Below are 20,954 nucleotides of genomic sequence, written 5' to 3'. Positions count from 1 at the left end.
ATTTCTACCAAAAATACAAAATTAGCTGAGTGTGTTTGGTCATGCCTGTAGTCCCAGCTCCTCGGGAAGCTGAGGTGGGAGGATCTCTGGAGCCCAGGAGGTTGAGGTGCAGTGAGTTGTGATCGCACCACTGCACTCCAGCCTGGGTGACAGAGCCAGACCCTGTCTCAAAAAACAAAACAACAACAACAACAACAAAAGATACACAGCTTTTTTGCTAGAAAGCCCCAAGTTACTTAAAAATTAGAGTAAAACCATAAAACCCAGCAACCATTATGTTTTAATGATCCTCAGAGATACTAATTTGCATATATAGAGCTTTCTAACTAAATGTGGTGCATTAATTCCCAGAGAAAATGCAAGACACACACCCACCCACCCCCCACACATACACGTGCATGTGCATATTTCACAGAGAACACGTTTTCTAAACATCATTTGGAATCATTTCTTTTTTGAGATATTTCACATCTCTTAGGACTCCTTTCTTTGAACTCGCACCATTGTGATTTACACATGATAATACTATCTCAGGCTTTTCAGTATAAAAGAATGAAACTAGAGCTGTCATTAAGGCTTTAAAAAAAATGTGCCTTTTGACAAAAAAAAAAAAAGACTAGCTAGACACTTTCATGTTTCTATGGCCATGTCCTGAATGATAAAGCCATATATATAGAATTTCTTCCAGGGTACTTAATTTTTATAATTGCAAACTCTTAGGAAAGAAAGGCAGGTGAACAGGTGTCATACCCTAGTATTACCACCCTCATCCATGTATCTCAACAGAGAAGATATTGCCCCCAAATGGGTACAAATTAGTTCTTGGAGGGAACATGAATACATTTTACTCTTTTTGTGCAGAAAGTGCAGATATGCATGTAGTATATAATAGGATTCACTTAATAATTAATACCTGAGGCATTAAAATGGCATGGAGCAAGATAAGGCAGAGGGGAAGGCAATTAGGAGCAAAAAGTCTAAAGAGGCTCCGTAGGGGTCAGTAATTTAAAAAATAAAGATGGAGAAACACTGCCCTATTGCAAGCCACCATCATTCTCTTTGCTTCCACCCCGTCCACACTACAGACTATTTTAAATGCAGAAGCTAGAATAGAATATAAAGCATAACTCAGGTTACTCCTCTCCTCTATCCACAGCCCCCTTGTAGCTTTCTGCCTCATTCAGAAGCCTTCAGCACGTCTTACAAGTCCCAATACATCTGTCCCCACTCCCATTGTTGCCTCTCCAACCTTGGCTTCCACCACTGTCCCCACTACCTGAAATACATGGTTTTCTCTCTCACTTTCACCTTCTCAGTGGGGACTTCCCTGACCTCCCTGTCGAACAGCACGCTCCCGCTCTCAAACCACCTTCTGCTTCCCACATTCCTGCCTTATTTTCCCCACCACCTGCTTACTTTTTGTCCTATAGCATGTATTACCATCTGACATACTGGACATTTTACTTGTTTAATGTTTGTGGTTGTCTGCCTCTCCCTATTGGAATGTAAACTCCATGAGGTCAGGGATTTGTGTCTGTTTGTTCACTGCTGTGTCTCTAGCATTTGGAAAGGTATCTGGCCTACATAGTAGACTTTAACAAATACTTGTTGAATGATAAATGAATTATAGAATGCAACTGTCATCTAGAAAAAGACTTTCAAAGCTCTAACATAGGCTGCCAGCAACACTTCTCCCCTGCTCTGGGGCCCTCCTCAGCTCAATGTGGTGGCAGAAGGGATAGCCCTTTCATGTCTGTGTTTTTGTTTTTGTTTTTGCTTTCTAGTTCCCATGGCCAGAGGCCAGGCTCTGTTGAGGTCTGTGGTTGGGCTAAGGAAGAGTCAAGGATGAAGATGGGTTTGGCTCAGAAAGCATTCCAGGTGCTTTGTTTGTTTGATTGAGACAGTCTCGCCCTGTCACCGAGACTGGAGTGCAGTGGTGCCATCTCAGCTCACTGCAACCTCCACCTCTGGGGTTCAAGCGATTCTCCTGCCTCAGCCTCCCAAGTAGCTGGGACTACAGGTGCACACCACCATGGCTGGCTAATTTTTGCATTTTTAATAGAGATGGAGTTTCACCGTGTTGGCCAGGCTGGTCTTGAACTCCTGACCTCAGGTGATCCACCCACCTCGACCTCCCAAAGTGCCAGGATTACAGCCGTGACCCACCGTGCCCAGCCTCCAGGTGCTTTTTTAAGAGACATCACATTTGACCTTCATTTCAGAATATGGGAGGAAATGTTGGAAGACAGGAGTAGGTTTGAAGGTTTGTCTTCCCTCTTCCTGACCTCCTCCCACCATGGATGGGAGAAGGAGAAGAAAACCCAAGGTGTTAAGAGTGGAGAGGGATGGGAGGTCCTGGGTCCCAGGCTCAAAGTTGAAAATGAAGAACACATACATTGGAGACTTCCCAGACTGGGGACAATGCCCCTCCGTGACTGGCCCAAGCTCTCCAGAGATGTCAGATTAAACTTCTTTAAGATAATCACGGGTAGATGAGAGTGAATGGAAGAGTCACGTTTAGTGAAAACTCAAAAACTTAATTTGAAGAATACTTTAAAAGAAACGTGACTTCTTTTCCTGGAGCATGCATTATTGTGACATCATTGCAGAGAGTTTTCACTGGAAGTCTGAGTCTTTTTCAGGAAAATGTGAATTTTCTCCCATCACATTCTCTATTTAGTGTCCTTCAAAGCAATTATAATATTTCAATTTCAATAGTCATAGAGTTTCTTCTGATACTGCATATGAAACTCTCACCACCCCGACACCCAGTGATAAAGCATTGAACAAATACATAAAATGAAAAGTGATTCTATGGAAACATATAGTCCCAATATTTATTCTTGAGAAAAATATTAAAACTCATACTAATTTGGAAGAGAAAATTAAAATGTCACCTGAAATTAAAATTCGCCGTTTTCTAGACACAAAGAAAACCAAATTTTCTTCATCCAACTGGGAAGTAATAGGATCTTCTTCAGAGGAGAAGTATCCAAAGATCTGAAATCCCAAACAGCACATATAAATATGCACCATGCCTCAGAATTAACTGTAAAGTAACAGATTTCATGTTGGCTGAATTTAAAGTCTAATTAGTATTAACAGCCAGCACCTTGCTTTGTGACTGTCAGGGGTTCCCTATACCAGGAGACATTTACTACAGCGGTCCCCAACCTTCTTGACGCTAGGCACCAGTTTCATGGAAGACTCTTTTTCCACAGACCAGGGCAAGGGATGGTTTCAGGATGAAACTCTTCCACCTCGGATCATTAGGCACTAGATTCTCATAAGGAGCACGCAATCTAGATCACTTTCACGCACACTTCACAACAGGGTTCACGCTCTGTGAGAATCCAGTGCCACTGCTGATCTGAGAGGAGACGGAGCTCAGGCAGTGACGCTCACTCCTGCACTGATCACCTCCTGCTGTGCAGCACAATTCCTAACAGGCCACGGACTGTTGGGGTTGAGGACCCCTGGTTTAATATATTCAACAAACTGTATACTGATAATGCATGATTTTTGAGCAGTTACTCATTTTTCTTTTCAATAGATCTGACGCTCAGACTGATAGGTCTACTCGGAGCTGGCACTTATTTGGAAATGAAATCAGTCTTCATCATGCAGGGTCCTACTAAGAACTGACACTGAGTTTGGCCACTCTCAAATGACTATCTTACCCATTTTCCATGAAATTTTCAGGGCTAGATTTTTTTTTTCTTTATCCCTGTTGGTGGGAATTTAAGAGTTTCTTTATTTAAGTGTTCCAAATCCTATGTCTAGGCATTGCATGAGAATAAATTACTATGAAAAAAAATAAAAAATAAAACATCGTGAAGAAGAAAAGAGTTCTTATTTGTGAATAAACTGTCAAATTATATAACTGGAAAATGAAGAAAATAAGAAAACTGTTCTTCAATTGTCATATTAATCAACCAACAGAAGTAAAATTCTTATAATGAGCGAACTTAAAAATAATTATGTAGTTAAATTTTTTAATTAATAAAATGCTTATAAAAGTCATATAATTAGTATATCAGTATTTCCCATAAAGTTGAATGCACGAAATGAACTCAGGAGTCCTTTTGAAATTTCAGTGTGCACACTAACCACCCGGGTATCTTGTTAAAATGCAGATTTGACTTCAGTAGGTCTGGGGTGAGTCTAAGAATCTGCATTTCTAACAAACTTTTCATGAGAGACCATACTTTGAGTTTAAAGGAACTAGTGACTAATGATTGAATTGGAAATAAATCAAAACCAGCAATATGCCAATTTGTTTTAATAATATTGATTTAGATGCTAGATGATGGCTTAACATTATATAAATATTTTAATATATGTCCTATCATGTTGCTTCACAAATGTTACTACTTCTTCATTTACATTCCCCCACATTCAAACCTCCCAGCATACAATTGCCCTAATTATTCCCCACAGTTAGATTCCTTTCTGTGGGAAAACCAGGCTCATCGAGACTTGCTTGTATTTTCCCTTTTACCCACCAGCAAAATTAGCACTCCATAAAAACTTAACTTGTTCTCTTCTCAGAAATCATTGCTCATTTTTTATGGGCACAGAAACCTCTAGGTTTAATATCAACTTCCCTCTGAACGACTGAGAAAAGAAAAGGAAAATGAATAGATCTATGTTGGAGGGGACAGGAAGGTTTTCTTACTGCAATCTTTGTCATCATTCATTGATGCATTATTCAGTTAACAATTACATATCGATCTGTACCTCAGCCCTGTATCATTCAAACCCACGATACCACTTTATGGCAGAGTGTGTGCTGCTGAGTCAGGTGGTCCAGGGTCAGGGTTCAGACTATACAAGGAATTGATAGTCATTACTTGGAAAAATACCTTCACCTTCTGAAGTCTTAACTTCCTCATCAGTAGAACAAAAGAACAAACTTCTGAATTTTGTTTTTGTTTTGTTTTATTGAGGTTTAAATGACACAATGGATGACATCATGTCATGTCAAAATGAGCATTTTGCACCGTGCCTGGCATATAGTAATCATTTTAAAACATTAGCTATTGTTATCATTGGAAAGCCTACACTGAGGTGGCCTCATGGGAGAGAGAAAAATAAATGACACATTATATCCAGACCACAGCCTCTAATGAGAACAGCAGCTTGTCTTTAAGGGTAGTTTTTGTTTTTTTGGTTTTTTTTTTGAGATGGAATCTTGCCCTGTCACCCAAGCTGCAGTGCAGTGGTGTGATCTCGACTCACTGCAACCTCCGCCTCCCAGGTTCAAGCAATTCTCCTGCCCTCGTTTTATAAACACAACTTGGTACAATTTAAATGACTTATGCAAAGTAGACAATTGATAAATGTTGGCAGCAAATTTAACCTCAGAGAATAGTGTGAAATAATAATTTTCAGAGAATGTGTAATGATAATGGTGATGATGATTCTTTGTTTCTACATGAATGAATTCCAGTGTTTATTGGAGATGAGAGAACTTCACATCATATATGCTGTCATCTAATTTGAAATTATGTCTCCTACATCAATGATACCCATACTCAAAGAGCAGTTTGCAGTCAGTCATTTAACTTTATTTTAATTGTTGTGGGGATAGTGCCAAGGCATCAAGTGTCTAAGAACAGATGTGAGAAGAAATTCAGGAGCAATGTCCTATGCGAGGAAGTATTCAGTGCTTTAGGAATTGGTCACGGGTCCAAATCTTGGTTCTACTGTCTACTAGTCACATGACCTCATGCAAGATCCTTAATTTCTCTGTACTTGAGTCTTTCCCATGTGTAAAATAAGGATAATCAGTAATAATCCCCATATTATGCCCCGTTGTAAGGATTAACTGAGGAAGTGCATGATTAGATTACTTCGTAATGAGGGAGACTAGCAAGTACTTAGATTGCACCAATTGCCAGGAAGGAGCTCAATCAATGTCAACATTTGAGTAACTATAATTCCTAATTTTTCCAGAGACAGTACAGGAAACAGAATTCAAGTATCTTCCTTGCTAATTTAAAACTGCGCACTAAGCATTTTTGTTACTTACCCAAACAACACATCACCTATGCATTTTATCATGCATATATTTTATAATCACATCTGCATGTAGGTAGATGGCAGATTGTGGACATATGCTCTTATGAAAATAATAAATTTTGTTACTTTCACTTGTAAATAACACACTATTACAATGCTTACCAAAAAATAACTTCCAAAGGATATGAAAAATATCAAATTATTTGAATTTATTGAGAAAAATTTAGGTATTATACCAGATAAACTCCTTCAGAAACAACAGTGAAAGTTTTACATTTTGAAAGGAAATGTTTTAAGCAAATAATGTTGTTAAAGAGCAGCAAATACCCCTTTTTCCCGTGATGAGCCATAGCCTCTAAGATCTCAAATTTCTCCTTCGACCTTTTCAGTTTCAGTGTAGTAATTTTGCCTGTGACAAGATTTGAGTATTTTATCACTTATATATATATTATGACTATTAGAATGTTAATTTTATTTTAACTATGCTATTTAAAAGTCTTGCTCCATGCTTCAAGTGATTCATTTTTAACTTCATTTTTATCTGATTATATAAGGAACATATGTTCATTGTAGAACATATGGAGAAAATAAAAAAGCCAATAGAAGAAAATAAAAACCTGCATGCAGCTTATTTTTCAACCTATCCTGGAACATTCTTTTAACATTTTTGAAGTTAGCAAATATAATTTTAGATTTATAATAATTCACTTTAAATTCACTTTTGGGAGGGAACACAATTATAGGCATTCCATATGGTGTCGTATGCCTCTTCTTTGGATTAATTTGTAGTGTGCTCCTAAAAAAAAATGTGTTTATAAGTTGCCCACTGGAAACCCAGACTAACATGGCATTGTAAGAAAAGTAGACCGTGTCTGCCCCAGACTCTTCCCTGAACTAGCTTTATAAACTTAAGGCAGTCATATTTCTTTTGATCTCCTTACATTAAATTTTTTCCATTATAAATTGAAGGGGCAGGTCTAGATAATGTTTAGGTGAGTAATAAGATTTCATTATTCTATGAATTTCAAATTCTCCAAGTGTCTTTGCATCAAAAAATCTTGAAAAAGAAAGTGCAACTTTTTGTGGCATTTCTACCACAAAGGGATTTATATTTGGAATAAGATTGGTATGTCTGTGCCTGAGTTTAAAAGAATAAATCTTGTTTTTATTACCTGATATATTAACTGATTAAGAAAACACTAGGTAATCCATACCAAAACGAAGTTAGTCTCCTTGAATTGAATTTCCATTTTACAGATGATGGCTCTGAAGCCCAGAAAGGTTAGGTCACATGGCTTGAAATAGAAATGCCCCTTAGGAGCATTGACACAAATAGTTTGTGAGAAAAATGACAGGACAATAAAAGAAGAACCTTCCTGCCCTATTTTTTTTAAAACCTCAAGTGATTCTTTATATGCATACGGTGTGCCAGAGGCTGGCCATGAGTTTTTCTATTAAAATTGCATACAATTTATAGGAACCCAAGTGATGTAACAGAATAATGTCATCTGTTTTGTTTTTTTAAAGCCTTCTTCTTCTTCTCTCCTTCTCCTTCTCTTTCTTCTTCTTCATAGAGACAGGGTCTTACCATGTTGCTCAGCCTGGTCTCAAACTCCTGGGCTCAAGCAATCCTCCTGCCTTAGCCTCCCAAAGTGCTGGGATTACAGGCATTAGATACCGCACCTGGCCCCAGGATAATGTCAGATGAACTTACTACATAAAGAGGGAGAAAAATCTCAGCCCCAAGACCAAAACAGACTTTCTGTGCAGCTTTAGATAAGTCAATTAAGCTTTTTGTGATTTTTCTCATCTTTATCATTTCAATACCATATCCTCCATAATCTACATTGTGCGGCTGTTGTGAAGATTAAATGAGAAACTGAAAAGAAGGTTCTTGAAAAAAAGAACACATTTTACAAATGAAGGAAGATTAAGTTAGAAGGAAGTTCTAAGTAGAAAGGGAAAGAGAAGGAGTAGATGTCAGAGAGAATGAGGCTTGACTTCCTCATCTGTAAAACAAACAAACAAAAAATCGGATTTACTTTAGAGTAGTATTTCACTCAGAGACCAAATTCTCAGTTACTGTAGAATTCCATGTAAACGGATTTATCACAGAGTGCTTTGTCTCATTTGTTGGCATTTATGAACTATCTTTAGAGCATTGCTTTTCTGAATCTAAGTGTGTAATAAAATATGAACAGACTTTTCTAATTTCCAAATGTGCATGATTTTTTTATATTGACACGAAACATTTGTTAGACACACATTTTCACATTTTAAGTGGTCCAAAATGATTGCATTAGAAATTCATGCACATAAACCATTGAGTGTGTGAGAAATATTCATGAGAAAATAGAGAACAATGAGAAAATGTGATTCTCAGAATCACATCTATCCCAAGTTTAATGACATTACATTCAAGTTACCGATCTATGGGGGAATATCCACAGGGTTTAGAAAGTGTGATAGAGATTAGATCCTGGAACAAAAGCACAAAACAATGCATTCATGTTGTACACTGACACGATTTAGGGAAAAAATGGTCATTTCTGTGTGGCTGCAAAGTAGCTGACTGTTTCACTCTTCATTTGATTTCTCAAAATCTTTGGGTGGCTAAGAGTTCTTGTTAAATACATATATGTCTTCTACTTTATTGAATCAGTATATTAAAAAAAAAAATAGCCATGATTCCATTTGCAGTGTTGCTTGTAGGCCCAGGGCAAGGGGCCTGTGCCTTTAGAGTGGCGCTGTCCAGTTGAACTGCCTGTAATGATGGACATATTCTGTAATCTGTCCTGTATAATACAATAGCCACTAGCCACATGTGAATCCTGAGCACTTGAAATGTAACTAGTGCAACTGTAGAGCTGAATTTCTAACTTTATTTACATGTAAGTAGCACATGTGGCTAGCGGCCACTTTGTTGGACAGCACAGCTTTACACGGCCCCACTCTAGTCTTTTCTGTGGAAGCTAATGGGCCCTTGTCTACCAGGGGTCCCTAACAATGCTTTTAAACCATGCCCTAGATTCCTCGAACCCCAGAATTCTCTCCCCAAAGGGGCCAAGTCTACTTTCGGGCCTGTGAAGCCTCTTATCCACCATATGAGAAAGGGTTGCACACCCTTGGTATGTACACCGCTAGCTCTGAGGAGTGGCCAAGGGATAGTATTTGTGGAGGTGAAGGTATGGAAGAGCTTAGACGTGTGGGCTGGGGTGCCCATGTGTGAGCACACGGCCCCTCATGATAGAAGATGGAGCCAGTAATGGCAAAAGAAGGGACGGGGGGTCGGGCCCAGCTTTCCCTTTGTCTTCATGTTTCAGCGTGAAATGGCAAGGAGCGTGAGATTAAATTTTAAGTCAATTCAGGAACAGTTGGTATCTACAAACTGAGCCTCTCAATTATTATTCTACTGTCTTTTTTCAATAGAGTCATCCCATGATACTTTCTCCTATGTGTTGCTTTTGTGAATGGAATCTGGTGAGAGAGGGGTGGTTATTGCTGGTGTTTGTGGAAATTACTGATTCTGCCATGTGTATCTTTTTTGAACTCTTTTGAACCCTCTCAGTTCTGATAGTTTGCCATATAATTCTCTTGGACATTCTTGGTAGAATATCCACAAATAATGAGAATTTTGTCTTTTTAAATAATTGATTACATATCAATTCCATTTCTTGCCCTTTTCCCCTCTCTTTGCATGGCTTACAACCTCCAATAAAGTGTTGAAGATTAGTGGTGAATAGGCATCCTTTTCTTGTTCTCGACTTTAATGGGGTTGTGTCTAGTATTTCAGCAGTAAATATGATCCTTGCTTAAATATGTTTCTGGTAAGTCTCTATGGTGGACCTATTCTAAAATGACCTCCTCTTCCCTCCCACACACACAAGTCACACTTTTGTATCATCTCTATCCCTTAAATATGGTGGAAACTGTGACTTACTTCTAACTAAGAGAATATGACAAATATGATGAGCTGTTTCTCCTATGATTATGTTACATTATATAAAATTTCCTCTTATCAGACTATGGAGGGAAAAATTCTCCCGCTGGCCTTGAAGATGCAAAGTTGTGAACTGCCAGTATAGAGGGCCACATGGTGGGGGCTGCAGGCAGCTTCTAGGACAAGAGGGAAGCCTGCAGCCTCCAGTCAACAAGAAGCTGAGGTCCTCAGACTTACAACAGCAAGGCACTGAATTCTGCCAACAACCTGAATGAGCTTGGAAGCAGATCCTTCCCTAGCGGAGCTTCCAAACGAGAACCCAGCCTTGCCCACAGTGGATTGCAGCCTTATGATACCCCAAGCAGAGGACCCAGTGAAGCTGTCCAGACTCCTGATCCATGCAAACTATGATATGTATTTCTTCCCATGGCTAAATTTATGATAATTTAGTAGAGTAGCAATAGAATACTAATACAGTCAGTGTCCTTTCTCAAATTAATGGAATTTTCTATTATTGCTATTCCGCTAAGATTATTTTTCTTTTTAAAGCAAGGATGGCTATTGAGTTCTTATTAGACATCTTTTTTACTTTTAATTTTACTTTACTTTCAGGTTAGAAGTCTGCAAACATTTTTCGAAAAGGGCTAGGTAGTAAGTATTTTCGGCCTGCAGGCCATTCAGCCTCTGTCAAAACTACATAATTCTTCTATTGTAGCACAGAAGCAACCGTGGTCAATTTGTAAATGAGTGAGCATTCCTGTGTTCCAGTAAACTTTATTTACAACAAAGGTGGCTGTCTATCCAGATTTGGCCCATAGGCCTTAGTTTGCTGACTTTAGATTGAGATTAGCATATTATTTTTTCTCTCCTGACTTGTTAAATGAGGTATGTTTCTGGCTTTTCTAATATTGAACCACTCTTACTTTGCTGGGGTAAATTGTACTTAGAAATGATTTTTAATGCACTGCCGGATTCAACTTGTTAACATTTTATTTAGGAGTTTAGAATTTATATTTATAAGTAATATTGGCTTATAGTTCCCTGACATTTTGCCTATGTTCAATTCAGTGTTATTTTAACATCATAAAATGACCTGGATAGTTTTTCAGCTTTTCCTACATTATAGAAACATGCATGCAACATGGGAATTATATATTCCTCAAAGGCTTTGTAGAAACCTTTTTTTTTTTTTTGCAACTTTTTTCTAAAATCAATTAATTTGGTTTTTATTTGGGTGATGTGGGGGATTGGCTGTCTTTTATTTTAGGCTTCTAATGTATTATATCACAATTTATTAATATTTTCTTTTTAGCCTAATGCGGTCAATTTTGAGATAGCTCCATATATATTTGAGAGAGACGTATTTTTCCTGCGTCTTGGGTTTAAATTCTCCTTCTACATATCCATCGGCTTATAAGCCACATTTTATAAAATGTGGTATTCAGATCCCTTAGATTCTTGCTTTTTCTTTTGTCTACTATTTCCATTTTTTTTTTTTAAGGAACCAGATAATCTGTAAAAATTATTTAATTTCTCTGTATGGATATATGTAATTTTTTAACAATAAATACCATGGTGATCAGAAAACAACTCAGGGAATATAACAGGTAGTGAATTGTAGCCTCTTCTCTTATATTAATAACTCAGATACACTGAAAATTTGTGTACATTGAACCCATTGAAAAGAAATATCTCCTATAAAGTGAAATGAAGACCATTAAAATCCTGGTTGTTGTTAGAGGCATGTATAGCTCTTCCAACTGGCAGCTTGGTCTGAAAGGATTTAAGAGTTGTTTATTAATAATACAGCTAAATCGTTACCTACTTTACTCACTTTTATTTATTGAAACATGGCACATGCACATTGTGGTTCAACCCCTATGGGAGTAACACTTTGTTTTAATTACTTATTCCAAAGTTAGAAAAATAATACCTAGATTTCATATTATGAACATGAAATGAATCTACCTCACACCAGTCTGCAAATGCGTCCGTGTTGTTGCACAGTTTCCTGTAAAAGCGTTTCACATCTTGATCCTTCACATCTGGACCAAAGAGCTTCTGTACTGATGCATAAAACTTGTCATAATCAATTGCATCTGCATTGAAAAAAGTACAGTTCATTTTCATCAAATTCCAAGGACTACCTTTTGTATGTCAGCTATAATTTTTGTTTCCTAACCTTCTATTTTCTTATCTCAATCTATAAAAACCGGATTTATTTGCATTTTAAGGACCTTGTCTTTGCACAATACTAAGCAAAAAGAACAAAGTTGGAGGCATCATACTACCTGACTTCAAACTATATTACAAGGCTGGAGTAACTCAAAGCATAGTACTGGTGCAAGAATACACACAAAGACCAATGGAACAGAATAGAGAACCCAAAAATAAGACCACACACCTACAACCATCTGATTTTCTACAAACCTGACGAAAACAAGAAATGGGGAAAGGATTCCCTATTTAACAAATGATGCTGGGAGGACTGGATAGCCATATGTAGAAAATTGAAACTGGACCCCTTCCTTATACCATTTACAAAAATCAACTCAAGATGGATTAAAGGCTTAAATGTAAAACCCAAAACTATAAAAACTCTAGAAGAAAATCAGGCAATATCATTCAGGACAGAGACATAGGCAAATATTTCATGATGAAGATACCAAAAGCAATTGCAACAAAAGCAAAAATAGACAAATGGGATCTAATTAAACTTAAGAGCTTCTGCACAGCAAAAGAAACTATGATCGGAGTGAACAGACAACCTACAGAATGGGAGAAAATTTTTGCAATCTATCCATCTGACAAAGGTCTGCTATCCAGAATCTACAAGGAACGTAAGCAAATTTACAAGAAAAAAAAACGAACAACCCCATTAAAAAGTGGGCAAAGGACATGAACAAACACTTCTCAAATAAGACATTCATGTGGCCAACAAACATATGAAAAAAAGCTCATCATCACTGGTCATTACACAAATGCAAATCAAAATCACAATGAGATAACATCTCCTATCAGTCAGAATGGCTACTATTGAAAAGTCAAAATACAACAGATGTTGGTGAGGTTGGGGAGAAAAAGGAAGGCTTTTACATTGTTGATGGGAGTGTAAATTAGTTCAACCATTGTGGAAGACAGTGTGGCAATTCCTCGAAGACTTAGAGGCAGAAATACCATTTGACCCAGCAATCGCATTACTGACTATATACCCAAAGGTACATAAATCATTCTATTATAAAGATACATGCATGCATATGCACATTGCAGCACTGTTCCCAATAGCAACGATATGGAATCAATACAAATGCCCGTTAATGATAGACTGGATAAAGAAAATGTGGTATATACATACCATGGAATACTATGCAGCCATGAAAAGGAAGGAGATCATGTCCTTTACAGGGACATGGATGGAGCTGGAGGCCATTATCTTTAGCAAACTAATGCAGGAACAGAAAACCAAATACCACATGTTCTCACTTATATGTAAGAGCTGAATGATGAGAACACAAGGACACATGGTGGCTAACAACACCCATTAGGGCCTGTCATAGGGTTGTGGGGGTGTGGAGGGAGAGCAAGAGGAAGAATAGCTAATGGATGTTGGGCTTGATACCTGGGTGATGGGATCATCTGTGTGGCAAACCACCATGGCACACGTTTACCTATGTAACAAAGCTGCACATCCTGCACACGTACCCCTGAACTTAAAAGAAAAAAAAAAAAAAGATCTTGTCTTTGCAAACATAACCAGGCCTTTGGCTAAAGTATTACTAAATAAAAAGAAATATTTTGCTATTGCGTTTGATACATTCTCCATGATTTCTGTTTAAGATATTTTAGGAGTTTTGTTCAGGAATGCAAACAGTTTCACCATTGGAGTCTTTGCTAGAATTCATCTTGAGTGGAAGGTGGAAGTGAGCAAATAGCAATTCTTTTATTTTATTTTTTTAATTTTTTGAGACAGGGTCTTGCTCTGTCACTAAGGCTGGAGTGCAGTGGTGCCATCATGACTCACTGCAGCTTTTACCTCCCGGGATCAAGTGATCCTCCCAGCTCAACCCCCCAAGTAGCTGGGACTACAGGCACGCACCACCACGCCCAGCTAATATTTTATTTTTTGTAGAGACAGAGTCTCACTATGTTGCCCAGGCTGGTCTCAGACTCCCAGCTTCAAGCGATCCTCCCACTTCAGCCTCCCAAAGTTCTGGGATTACAGGTGTGAAGCCACTGTGCCTGGCAAGCAATTCTTAACTGGTTCTTGAACTCCATGTAAACACACACACACACACACACACACACACACACACCCCTCATTGCTTGAATCTTGATTTTGTCAAATTTGGTGATTCCGTGGGGTAAGACTATTGAATCTAAGGACAAGAAGGAATTAGATGTGAGGCTTTCTCAAACTGAATAGAGAAGATCAGATGGTTTTATTTAGTTAAAAATATAACTAGTATCTCTTATGTGTAAGAACTGAGCCAGACATTGGGCTTAGAACAGAAAATTAGATAAGCAAGATCCCTGCCCTCAGGAAGCTTATATTATAGTGGGAAATCAGAAAAGTAACAAGTGAACAAACTTTTTACAGATTGTGACAGGCAAGGCTAATTAATAAAGATAGACATTACATGAGTGGTTACCTGTGTATATGGGGAAAAGCAGTATTGCTGCAAGAGGGCATGAGGAAACTTTCTGGGATGCTAGAAATGTTCCCTATCTTGATCTGGATGGTGGCTAAAGGTGTGTTTACCAAGGTTCAGATTTACAGAGCTACCTCCTTAAGAAGAGTACATTTTATGGGCTTTATTGTACGTATGTCAAGCTCAGTAACACAGTTAAAATAAACAAGTTGTCATAGAATAAGCACATAAGAGGAAAGCAGTATGGAACTGTGGGTGTATGGTGGTGGCAGGTTGGGGTAGACCTCGGGGAAGGCCTCTCTAAGGAGGTGGGTAAAAGAGTTAAGCTGAGACCTGATGAGCAAAAAAAAAAGTCAGCCACATAGAAAGCTAGACAAAAGCCTTTTAGGCATAGGCTGATCAACACGAGGGCCTGTTGTTGCTGCACAGGCTTAGCATGTTCCAAGAAGGTCAGTAGCTACGAAGTACCTACAGTGAGGACTGCGGAAAGTGCTGAGGTGAGACTAGGGGCCAAGGAGGGCAGAGCTAGAGTCAGAAGCTGGTATTTTCTTTTAAGCATGATGGTAAGATGTCATTGGGGTGTTTTATGGGGCGAAATGATACAATATGCCTTTAAAAAATTTTAAAGCACACTGGCTGCTGCAAGGAGGCCAGATGGAAAGACATAAAACTAGTAGAGGGTAATTGCATTAGTGTAGGCTTCAGAAATTGGAGGTTTGGGCCAGGATAACACTGAGGGTGAATGCACATCTGGGCTGCCATGGAAAGTCTCATTTATGCCTCTTTTTAAAATTATTAATAACACTCCCTTTCAATCTTGAAAGTGTCCCCAGTTGGATGGTAAGTGGCACCCGAGGATACAGGCACCCTAGAGATAGTAGTGGAGATGGTAAGATATGGTTGGAAGTAGTAGAATAGTAAAGATATGCTAATGGTTTGGAAGTTTTGGGGGCAGAAGTGGTAAGTGAAGGAAAGGCAGGAATCTAGAGCAGTGGTTCTTATCCAGGGGAGACTTTGCACCTCACCTCCATCCCCAGACACACACACACACACACACAACATTTGGCAAAGACTGGAGACATTTTTGACTGTCACAACTAGGATTAGGTGTGCTACTGGCATCTAATGAGTAGAGGCCAAGGATGCTGCTTAACATCCTACAGTGCACAAGACAGCCCCCACCCTACCCCCGCAACTCCACACATGCACACATACACAACTAACTATTTAGCCAAAACATCAATAGTGCCAAGGTTAAGATACCTGGTTCTAGAATGACACTCAGGTTTCCGGTTTCAAATCTCAGCAAATGTTGGTCTATTTACCAAAAGCAGGGCAATGGGAAAAAGATTGTTGGGGAAAATAAAGCACTCTATTTTGGTAATACTGAGTCAGAAATTCTTATGAGGCATCTAAACAGTTACTTAGCTGCTTTATATTTATTTACACCAACTTGTACAATATATGAGTTTCATTGTAAATATCACTGGATGAGGACAATGAGACTTTTTTGTCCTGGGATAAAATTAATTCCACCAGGTCATTCATAAGATCTAAGGGCATTACTTTTGAACAAATTCCTTCAATCTACGTGACATCGTTTCTGAGGTAGACCGTGTTCCATTAAAAACACGCTCTCTAGTTCTTAGTTCCTTGCCTGTAATAGTGAGAGGTAGACTTTATTTTCCAATATTTGTTAATAAATATGAATTTGTGGCAGACAGTATTAACAGCCTGACAAAAGTTAAGATTACAGTTCTCCCTTCTCCTCACTGTTTCTTAGGCCACTCTGTGATAGAAGGTAACTTGTCTAGCAGTATGTAGTTTTCATCAAATCTTAACAACTATAGAGAAAGGAAATTTTCAATGTGGCTTTGTGATTGCAAGTTTCTTAATGAGAGCAAAGTCAACTTATGCATTTAGAACACATTGAAGGAGTACCTTCTGGACACCAGACCCTGTGCCAGCCTGAGGTTCACAAACCTTCACAACAACCACAGGCCAATGATGGAGGAGAAGGGGCAGGAACGAATGAACACATTAATATCAATTTCAGCAGGTTAAATGCAGCAGTTAAGTTCCCTAAGATGGCAATAAAGTGCATTAACAGTACTGAGGATGGCTTTGCTTAGGGAAAGTTTGGAAGTTTTTACAAAGAGGTGACATTTGACTTGGGTCTTGAAAGATGAGCAAGAGTTTACAGGCACCAAAAAAAAAAAAAAAAAAAAAAAAGCACTCCATATTGGGGAATGGCATGCGCAAAATCAGAGTCATTAAGAGCATGTTTGGGCCGGGCGCGGTGGCTCACGCCTGTAATCCCAGCACTTTGGGAGGCCGAGGTGGATGGATCACCTGAGGTCAGGAGTTCAAGACCAGCCTGACCAACATGGAGAAACCCTGTCTCTACTAAAAATACAAAACATTAGCCAGGCATGGTGGCACATGCCTGTAATCCCAGCTACTCGGGAGGCTGAGGCAGGAGAATCGCTTGAACCCAGGAGGCGGAGGTTGCTGTGAGCTGAGGTCACGCCATTGCACTCCAGCCTGGGCAAAAAGAGCGAAGCTGTGTCTCGGAAAAAAAAAAGAGCATGTTTGGAAATGGCAGAAAGTTTATTTTAGGGCAGAAGGTGCGTGAAAGGAAATGCCAGGAGTTGAGACTAAAAAGCTGGGCTGAGGCAAGCTGTGAATGGCCTTGCATGCTATGTTAGTATATATGGATTTTAGAGGTGAGTAATAAACCAGGAATATGGCAGATCAATAATTTTTAAAATGAAAAACTCTTGGCAGAAGTATAGATAAATGATTAACTCGGCAAAAAGACTATTTTTGGGGGGGTGAAGGGGGACAGAGTCTCACTCTGTAGCCCAAGCTGGAGTGCAGTGGTGTGATCTTGGCTCACTGCAACCTCCGCCTCCCGGGTCCTGGTTCAAGCAGTTCTCCTGGCTCAGCCTCCCGAGTAAGTGGGACTACAGGCATGCGTCACCATGGCCAGCTAATTTTTGTATTTTTAGTAGAAACAGGGTTTCACCATGTTGGCAAGGCTGGTTTTGAACTCCTGACTTCGTGATCCACCCGCCTTGGCCTCCCAAAGTGCTAACATTACAGGCGTGAGCCACCACGCCTGGCCAAGAAGACTATTACAGTAATAGGCTATTGTAATAAGCCAAGAGATAGATACCATGACATAGTGAAAGGTTGCAGAGGTTGAGTATCCATTATCCAAAATACTTGGAACTGGAAGTATTTCAGATTATGGATTTTTTTCAGACTTTGGGATATTTATATACTGTACTGTACATAGTGAGAGGTCTTGGGAATAGGACACAACTTTAAACATGAAATTTATTTACATTTAATATACACCTTATACATAAAGCCTGGAGGTAATTTTACACAATAGTTTTAATAATTCTGTGCATGAAACAAAGTTTGTGTGCATTGAATCATCAGAAAGCAAATATTAATATGCCCCTATCTCATGTCAGCTCTCAAGAAGTTTTGAATTTTGGAGCGTTTTAGATTTTGGATTTTTGGATTAGGGATGCTCAGCTTGTACCAAGATATCTGGCTTAGGAAACTAGTTAAATGGTAGCTATGCTCTAAGACTGAGAGAGAACACAGTAGGCAAAGCTCAAGGAGAAAAAGAAGCAAAGAAAGAATTGAGACGGGAAAAATAAGAATGATATGATGAAAGATGCAGGACAAGGAAGTTTCTTGAAGCAGAGGCAGCTAACACTGTTCATCTAGTACAATGGCCAAGTCGGCTGGCAAATGAAAACAATTTATTGAATTTGGCAACTATATTAGGTTATCAGATAGCTTGGTTAGAGCATTTTCACCTAAGTGACCAGAGAAGCCAGACCTGAGTAGACTGAAAGTTAAGTGGAGATATTGTCAGGAAATTCAGTGCAGAAGGAAAGGAGAGGCATACAGAGGTAGCTTAAAGAAAAGAGAAAGTCAAGGTCATGATGCTTGGGTATATTTTTAGATTGAGAGGACAAATCCAGTAGAAAAGGAGATTTTGAAGCTGCTGCAGCAAACTGATAGCCTTGAAGGGGAGGAGAAATAGAAAGGACAGCTGCTGCTTTCAGTGATTCAGAAGTGGAAAAAGGGGGGTTGAGAGAATTCTTGTCTTTTGGCCTTGCTTTCTTTTATGACATAGAAAACTTGGCTGAGAGAAGTGAGGCAGGAGAATCGCTTGAACCCAGGAGGCGGAGGTTGCTGTGAGCTGAGGTCACGCCATTGCACTCCAGCCTGGGCAAAAAGAGCGAAGCTGTGTCTCGGAAAAAAAAAAGAGCATGTTTGGAAATGGCAGAAAGTTTATTTTAGGGCAGAAGGTGCGTGAAAGGAAATGCCAGGAGTTGAGACTAAAAAGCTGGGCTGAGGCAAGCTGTGAATGGCCTTGCATGCTATGTTAGTATATATGGATTTTAGAGGTGAGTAATAAACCAGGAATATGGCAGATCAATAATTTTTAAAATGAAAAACTCTTGGCAGAAGTATAGATAAATGATTAACTCGGCAAAAAGACTATTTTTGGGGGGGTGAAGGGGGACAGAGTCTCACTCTGTAGCCCAAGCTGGAGTGCAGTGGTGTGATCTTGGCTCACTGCAACCTCCGCCTCCCGGGTCCTGGTTCAAGCAGTTCTCCTGGCTCAGCCTCCCGAGTAAGTGGGACTACAGGCATGCGTCACCATGGCCAGCTAATTTTTGTATTTTTAGTAGAAACAGGGTTTCACCATGTTGGCAAGGCTGGTTTTGAACTCCTGACTTCGTGATCCACCCGCCTTGGCCTCCCAAAGTGCTAACATTACAGGCGTGAGCCACCACGCCTGGCCAAGAAGACTATTACAGTAATAGGCTATTGTAATAAGCCAAGAGATAGATACCATGACATAGTGAAAGGTTGCAGAGGTTGAGTATCCATTATCCAAAATACTTGGAACTGGAAGTATTTCAGATTATGGATTTTTTTCAGACTTTGGGATATTTATATACTGTACTGTACATAGTGAGAGGTCTTGGGAATAGGACACAACTTTAAACATGAAATTTATTTACATTTAATATACACCTTATACATAAAGCCTGGAGGTAATTTTACACAATAGTTTTAATAATTCTGTGCATGAAACAAAGTTTGTGTGCATTGAATCATCAGAAAGCAAATATTAATATGCCCCTATCTCATGTCAGCTCTCAAGAAGTTTTGAATTTTGGAGCGTTTTAGATTTTGGATTTTTGGATTAGGGATGCTCAGCTTGTACCAAGATATCTGGCTTAGGAAACTAGTTAAATGGTAGCTATGCTCTAAGACTGAGAGAGAACACAGTAGGCAAAGCTCAAGGAGAAAAAGAAGCAAAGAAAGAATTGAGACGGGAAAAATAAGAATGATATGATGAAAGATGCAGGACAAGGAAGTTTCTTGAAGCAGAGGCAGCTAACACTGTTCATCTAGTACAATGGCCAAGTCGGCTGGCAAATGAAAACAATTTATTGAATTTGGCAACTATATTAGGTTATCAGATAGCTTGGTTAGAGCATTTTCACCTAAGTGACCAGAGAAGCCAGACCTGAGTAGACTGAAAGTTAAGTGGAGATATTGTCAGGAAATTCAGTGCAGAAGGAAAGGAGAGGCATACAGAGGTAGCTTAAAGAAAAGAGAAAGTCAAGGTCATGATGCTTGGGTATATTTTTAGATTGAGAGGACAAATCCAGTAGAAAAGGAGATTTTGAAGCTGCTGCAGCAAACTGATAGCCTTGAAGGGGAGGAGAAATAGAAAGGACAGCTGCTGCTTTCAGTGATTCAGAAGTGGAAAAAGGGGGGTTGAGAGAATTCTTGTCTTTTGGCCTTGCTTTCTTTTATGACATAGAAAACTTGGCTGAGAGAAGCAGACATCCCACAGAGAATTCAGAAAAAGTGTCAAGGATTTGAAAAACCAATTAAAGAGAGGTAAAGCAAACTGACTAGGAAAGAATGCAAGTTTTGTTGAGTAGTTTAGAAAGCCCAGTCAAGTTCCCAATCACCAAAAAAGCATACCCAAAAGGTCCAAGTCTTAGCTTTAACACTTAGAAGTTGGGTGACTTTGGCTGGGCGCGGTGGCTCATGCGTGTAATCCCAGCACTTTGGGAGGCCATGGCGGGTGGATCACCTGAGGTCGGGAGTTCAAGACCAGCCTGGCCAACTTGGTGAAACCCCGGCTCTACTAAAAATACAAAAAATTAGCCGGGCGTGGTGGGCGCCTGTAATCCCAGCTACTTGGGAGGCTGAGGCAGGAGAATCGCTTGAACCTGGGAGGCGGAGGTTGCAGTGAGCTGAGATCACACCATTTCACTCCAGCC

At 39.3% G+C, this 20,954-nt stretch overlaps 1 protein-coding gene across 1 annotated transcript in view; it reads right to left on the bottom strand.

Moving 5' to 3' along the window:
* WDR64 (WD repeat domain 64) overlaps positions 1-20,954 on the bottom strand; it is a 162,867-nt gene that overhangs the window by 140,288 nt on the left and 1,625 nt on the right. Inside the window, exons 2-3 of the mRNA XM_011990033.1 lie at positions 11,933-12,063; positions 2,898-3,000 (exon numbers count right to left, since the gene is read on the bottom strand). Of these exons, the coding sequence (XP_011845423.1) occupies positions 2,898-3,000; positions 11,933-12,063 (234 nt within the window). The remainder of the gene's footprint in view (positions 1-2,897; positions 3,001-11,932; positions 12,064-20,954) is intronic.

The sequence above is a fragment of the Mandrillus leucophaeus genome, unplaced genomic scaffold, assembly GCF_000951045.1.
Source record: "Mandrillus leucophaeus isolate KB7577 unplaced genomic scaffold, Mleu.le_1.0 Scaffold367, whole genome shotgun sequence".
Taxonomy (NCBI): domain Eukaryota; kingdom Metazoa; phylum Chordata; class Mammalia; order Primates; family Cercopithecidae; genus Mandrillus; species Mandrillus leucophaeus.
This window is presented reverse-complemented; position numbering and strand designations above follow the sequence as displayed.